Source organism: Anastrepha ludens, chromosome 5, assembly GCF_028408465.1.
Source record: "Anastrepha ludens isolate Willacy chromosome 5, idAnaLude1.1, whole genome shotgun sequence".
In the NCBI taxonomy this organism is placed as follows: domain Eukaryota; kingdom Metazoa; phylum Arthropoda; class Insecta; order Diptera; family Tephritidae; genus Anastrepha; species Anastrepha ludens.
This window is the reverse complement of record NC_071501.1, coordinates 96008993-96015690: the sequence shown is the minus strand read 5'-3', so window position 1 is coordinate 96015690 and position 6698 is coordinate 96008993. Positions and strand designations below refer to the sequence as shown.

General features: G+C 37.5%; 2 protein-coding genes across 2 annotated transcripts in view; both read right to left on the bottom strand.

Annotated features, from left to right (window-relative positions):
* Window positions 1–304: 304 nt before the first annotated feature.
* LOC128865312 (negative elongation factor A-like) lies at window positions 305–4357 on the bottom strand. Its single transcript, XM_054105504.1, has one exon. The coding sequence runs from the start codon at window positions 4355–4357 to the stop codon at window positions 2489–2491; it is 1869 nt and encodes a 622-aa protein (XP_053961479.1). The 3' UTR covers window positions 305–2488.
* LOC128865313 (UPF0047 protein YjbQ) overlaps window positions 344–6698 on the bottom strand; it is a 53617-nt gene continuing 47262 nt past the window's right edge. The window contains exons 3-5 of the mRNA XM_054105505.1: window positions 5115–5169; window positions 4944–5025; window positions 344–4852 (exon numbers count right to left, since the gene is read on the bottom strand). Of these exons, the coding sequence (XP_053961480.1) occupies window positions 4637–4852; window positions 4944–5025; window positions 5115–5169 (353 nt within the window). The 3' untranslated portion in view covers window positions 344–4636. The remainder of the gene's footprint in view (window positions 4853–4943; window positions 5026–5114; window positions 5170–6698) is intronic.

Sequence of the window (6698 nt, the reverse complement as noted above, 5' to 3'; positions counted from 1 at the left end):
CTTCTATTTTTTAGCGTTTTAATGCATTAACAATAGTGTTTGGTTTTTTTTTTTTTTTTGTTTTTAATTTCTGTATCGTAGTTTTTACTTGCGATTCTACTATTCTTTTATACCTCTTTTGTGTTTTAGAAAAAGTTACTTATCCTTAGTATTTGCATTTTTATAATTATATTCATGTAAAGACTAAACGCTCGCGTTTTCATTATTTTAATTTTGTAAAGTATTTTTTCGTAAACATTCGTGTATTATGCTATGTGCTGCTGTTGTAATTTCCTCCTTTGCAAATTTTTACCTACCGACGGCATTTGTTTTTTTTTTTTTTTAATTTTATTTTATTTTTATATTAGATATATTAAGCTATTATTTACTTTTTTATGCTTGCATACTCTCCACACTTCGTTAATTTAGTAATATTAGTTTTACATATTTAGCTTCTTCTATGCAACTTTGTGAGGCTCGCAAACTAAATGTGTATATGTGTATGTTTGGTGTGCGGTTTTTCGTTCCGTGTGTGTAGCAGTCACTTATAATCGCTGTGTGTGTAGGCATTGTGATGACATTCGGTGTTCTTACAATATGTGATTATTTAGATGCTTCTATTCAATGTAAAAACAAAAGCAATCGGAACTCACTAATCTGCAAACGGCGCACGCTAATAACAAAAATAAGAAAAAACGAAAAAAATGTCATCAAAATATTTTTGCTAAGCTGAATTCCGGCTCGTATTGATTTATTTTGGCTGAAATTCGTTGAAAGCCACTCAGTATAGGCCGAAACTGTAGCCAGCATTGGTAAAATGTATAAAAAAAATTTGGTACATACTTGAAACGTAAAAATGTATGTATAGGGTTACAATTCAGTGGACAAAAAATAAGTGTTCCAAATAATAATTACTTCATATATGCATTTATATAATAAAAAATATATATAAAGCGTAAAATTGAGCTCAAAGAAAACGCATTGAAACACACAAATGGCCAAAAACAAAAAACAAAAAACGGAAAACGGAAACAAGTCTAACCTCACTCTTTTTCCTTACTTGAATTAAGATATGACGAAAATATAATGAATAAATCCGTAAAAACGAGCTCAAAGAAAACGCATTGAAACACACAAATGGCTAAAAACAAAAAACAAAAAACGGAAACAAGTCTAACCTCACTCTTTTTCCTTACTTGAATTAAGATATGACGAAAATATAATGAATAAATCCGTAAAAACGAGCTCAAAGGAAACGCATTGAAAACCGCTACTGACCAAACAATAAACGCAAAAAAGTCTAACCTCACTATTTTTCCTTACTTGAATTATATTAAAAATATATTTTACATATTATACATATTAAGAAATTAGAAAGCAAAAACAAATATTAAAAGCATACAGGTTTACAATTCCATGGACAAAAAATAAAAGTTGTAAATGTTAATTACTTCATACATGCATCGATATAATAAATCCATAAAATCGAGCTCAAAGAGCAAAAAAAAATCTAACCTCACTCTTTTTCCTTACTTGAATTAAGGAATTAGAAAACAAAAAACATTAAAAGCATACAGGTTTGCAATTCAGTAAAAAAAAATTCAAATATTAATACCTTCATACCTGTAAAGATATAATAAAATATTATAAATCGAGCTCAAATAGAAAGCATTAAAGAAAAAACGAAGTGTAACTTCACTCTTTTTTCTTTGAACTAAGATAATAAGACAATTAGAAACAAAAAAAAAATATTAAAAGCATACAAGTTTACAATTCAGTGGACAAAAAAGAAAAGTGCCAAATTTTAATTATTTCATACCCGTATAGACAAAAAAAATATATTATAATAAATGAATTGCGCAGAATCAAGCGCCAAAAGAAGGGGTACAAAAAAAAAAAACAAAAAAAAAAAAAAAAAAGTTTAGTTACACTCCTTTCCTTACTTGAGTCAAGATATTAAAAAAATTTTACATTTTAAGGCAAAAAACTTAAAACTGCCATCAACTCTTCATTATCTTTGAAGTTAGCGTGCGCAACTTCCTAAACTCGCCAGCTCGCACTGGCAATGCACTCTTTCGCCTCCAGCTTATTTGCATATAACTTAACTTAAAAAGCCTTTTAAAAAAGCTTTAACATTTAGAACACTTTTTAAGACTTCTATTTTATTTTATGTTTTTTCTTTGTTTCCTAAATCCACCAATTAATTTCGCAAATCTTCATTTTTCTGCTTCTGTTTCGGTTTCGTTTTCGCGCACAAGGCGCCACTACTACATCTCTCTTCACTTCATCTCTAGTTTACCAACAAATAATCCACTTGAGATATTTTCGCGTATACCAATGTATGTTAGTAAATATCCCAAGCATCAATTTGAAATAGAAAAAATTGTTGATATCGCAAATAGACAGCGGCGCTGATCGATTTTGTATTTCTGTATTTGTTCGCACGTCGCTTCTCACAGCTCACGCTGACACTCACTACGCCTACACACACCATCGCGCACGCGTTTTGTCAGACTGCATGCCCATTTTTGCGCGTATGTTGCTGTTGCTGTTGCTGCTGCTGCTGTCCGACGGTGGCACTGATACCGACGGCACGCCCACTCACCGACGCTGCAGCATCAACACCACTAGTCTGCGCGGTGGCACGTCGACTACCGCGCTTTTGTGCTGCTGCAGCCGTATGTGCTGCGCTACGCTTTTCTCGCCAGCGATCGATGGGCGTGTAGCAGCATTTGAAGAATGGCGCACGTCGTCGCTGCTCTTCGGAACTGGCCGAACTGCTGGTGCTCTTCGCCAATGACGCCTCCGTTAGTGAGGTGGCGGTGAGTTCGGTTTGTACGCCACTGGTAGTCAACCGCGCTTGCATACCGTAGCGTTTTAGCGTTGTGGACGTGACTGCAATACCACCAACGGATGATGGCATTACAGTAGTGGCTACGGTTGTAGTGGGCGGTGACACAGGCGCTGGTGGCGGCGCTTTGCATATGACGCTCGGCGGCTCAGTCTCGTGCAGCTCAAGCGAATGCTCCGATGAGACAGACGCTGCCGAAGTGCCTGTCGTCGTCGTCGTCGATGGTCGAAACTCGTGCGAGCTGCTCTCGACCATGGCAGTGCGATAGTTGGCGGCAAAATAATTTGTCTCCAAATAGTGGCAGGACTGAAAAAGGTAATCGTCGAATTGTTGCAACAAATATTGCTGCTGTTCGACGCTGTCGATCGCCTCGTCGCTGTCAAGCGGATACTGAGTGCACTGTTGCTGATGCAATGAGGCGTAACGTCGTATGCCTTTGTGCGATAACGACGATGGCGAGATTATCACAAGCGATTGCGCTGTCGGTGAGTGTGTCTTGTCCACGCCATGTCCCATATACTGTTGCTGTTGTTGCTGTTGGGCGAGCTGTTGTTGCTGTTGTACCAACTGCTGCTGTTCATCCAGCTGCCGCTGCCTTTGCTCCATATCAACAATTTCTATTTCTTCTATATCACTAAAACTATTTAATTGTTTCAACAAATAATGCACATCATTTCGTTTCATTTGATTATCATCGGGTGATGTTGCTGTTGCAGCAGCTGCGGCCATTAATGTTGCCGCTTCCTCTTCCGCTGCTATTTCCGCTCGCGCCGAACGTAGGCGCTCAAGCGACGCACCGGATTTTCCTTTCACTTTTGCTTTCGGTTTGGCTGCTTGCACAGTTCTGGTTGTTGTTGTTTTCGCTGTGGCCGCCGCTGCTGCTGCTGCTGATGTTGTTGTTGCTGCTGTTGTGAAATTAATTTTTTTCGTTTGCGAATCAGTCGAGACAATGTCGGGATATACAAGCGCTAGCCGCTGCTGTAATGCGTCACTCAGCGGAGCTGGTGGCGCTAAGCCGGCGCGCATTGCATGTTGCATACTCTCATGCGCTTGCTGATGTTGCAAATAATGCTGATAGTAGTTGGTTGCCGGCATTGTACTGTCGATGATTCGGTTAAATTTAGCTAATGCCGTTGATGATGAATTCAACAATGACGGTGATGATGATAACGATGTTGCCGCTACTCGTGTTGCTGCTGCTGCTGTTGAAGTTCCTGCTTCTCCCCTAACTGTTGCTGTTGCTATTGTAGACGTCTGTCCCATTGAAATAGCTTCGACTTTACTATATTCTCTTCTAAGTGGTTGTTGTTCTTCTGGTAGTTGTTGTTTTTGTTCATGTGGTTGTAGTTGTTGTTGAGGCACTGTTGTGACGGTTTCTACATTAACACCATCCCATTTCAACTCCGCTACAGCAGCTGCTGCTGCTGCTGCTGCTGCTGCCGCTTCTACCGGATCCCCTTCATTATCATCATTATCAACATTCAATGTTTCTATTACATTTAAATTTAAATGTAATTGATTTTTCATTAACAATCTTCTACTATTACTTAATAACGTGTTCGTAGTTATATTAGTTAAATTAGTCGTATTTTTCGCACAAGTAGTAGTTGTAGTGGCAGCTGCTGCTGTTGGTTTTCTTTTTGCTACTGCTGCTGCGGCTGCTGCTGCCGCCGCCGTTGTTGTTGTTGTTGCACTGATTTTGGTATTAGCTAAATTTCTATTAAAAATTAATTTCCTCGACGAAATGATGTCATTATTGTCGCTCCCCCGCGATTACCGACTATCGCGAGTGGAGCGAGGCCTTCCCTAACTGGATGTCGAAGCGATTGGCGATACTGGCGACAGCGGACTGCGCGCCGTCTCACGAGGACACCCGGACAGTGTTATAACCAGTTTGCGTGAACCCGCCTGATCGCGATGCTCGCATAGCCAAACGCCCTGCCATGTACCAAGCGATAATTTACCATCAGTTATGGGGATTGTCAATGAACTACCGAGAAAGCAGGCTTTCACGTGCGCCGGCTAGAAAGGGCCAGACGAAAGATCATTACAAAATTATAAATCATTTTCAAATTAATATAAAAAAGAAATCTGTATAATACAATTTACCCACCATATCATCGGGTCCTTCGCACGAGTGCCTGTACGGTAGGCCTTCGGGAACTATTTTATTTAACATCATTTCCATGTCGTCCCTAGACATATGCAATTCAAGTTAATAAATTATTATCAAATAATATTTTTCTATTTTATTTATGCAATAAAATACTCTGTTTTACGTTACCTAACATCTGGATCCCAACTCTCGTTTAACGCCAAGCTCGCCGATGTATGAAGGACTGTAATGAAAGAAAAAATAAAAAATATCATAAACTAAGTTCTTATGGAATACATATTTGCAATTTAAAGATGGGAATTAGAGCTGAAATAAACGATACACTGCATCAGCACTTTAAGGTTAGGTTGGATCAGATTCTTCAAATTAATTTCTTTGCATACAAATCACAGAATTTGTTCCTATTGTAATAAATTGTTAATATTGCAAGATCCTAGCTAAGATGCGCCATTTAGCGAGTTTTAGCAAATTGTTGCTCCCCTGATTCGAAACGTCAGTTAATGAGTGAAAGAACGTAAAAAGAAAGTAGTTTATTTGCGATCGCGAACACAGCAAGTGTTTCAAGATATTCTTCAGCATGACTGTAGAAGTTGTTGTTGTAGCAGCATAAAATGCTGCTGAAGTTACAATCCTTGGCCTGATATAAATCCGGGTCGTTCCGGTTACGTAGAAGCAACTGTCGTGGGGACGTAGAAGTAGTTCATAGTGATTCAGCCAATTTCTTGGCATTCCCCGTTTTTCCTACTGCCATAAACGATGATATCAAGATACATGCGAGAATCGGGTGAACATATCTCAAACCTTACCGAAGCTTTAAAGGCATGAGAGTCTTTCTGATTTCTTCCCTCTTGATATTTAGATTTCCTGAAAATTTCATAGATACTGAAGGGTGACAATTGGATCATTTCACGGCAAGCGTTCATCAATTGGACGTCGCAATGATGTGCTATTTCATATAAACTGGTATGATTGTAGAAAAAAATTAAAACAAGTTTCCAGCAGCATTCCTCGTAATTATTGTATATGGGGAAGGTTTATGCTACAAGTATTACACAGACAACAACAAGAAGTTTAGATGTAACCATTAGACAAACATGTTAAATTCCAATTAGAATTAGCAATTCATGCAATTGGTTTATATTCTCTAATTCATCAAACAATTAGAATGAGTTCAACTAATTCCCATTAGATAATTGAAATTTTTATTCCAATGGTAAAACTAATTGCAATTAGTTGCCATTAGCAAAAAAAATTGGTTTACCTTTACAATTAGAAATCTAATTGACTTCTGCTAATGCAATTAGATATTTAATTAGCTCTAATTAGAATTAATTATTTTGATAAAAATAAATTTTTTGCAAAGAATTATTAAAGTGAACGAATAATGATGTAACTTACATCATATAAGACTTATTATATTATAAGTCACTGTATGTGGAAACATGTGGTTATTCAAGTACCGTAATTGTTATCAGCCGGTAATTGTTTGAAATGTAAATAAATAAACGTGCTTTGCAATTTGTTTCAACTTCAAACTTTGAAGCGTTCGCATTGTTTAATATTCTAAATGGAAGTTGTATTTCTGTTAACTGAAAAACATATTTATTTGACGCAATGTCGGAAGAAATATCATTTGCAATTGAATTTTCTGGTGATGATGAGGATTTGGATGTTACATACACGCCTTCGAAAGAATCAAAGAAAAGGAAGGTGTTCAATGGAGATGGTGAACAATTTGTGAAGAGACGTATG

Excerpts from the sequence above, each read along its gene's own strand:
- LOC128865312 (XM_054105504.1), bottom strand. The coding sequence starts at position 4,357 with ATGAAAAATCAATTACATTTAAATTTAAATGTAATAGAAACATTGAAT.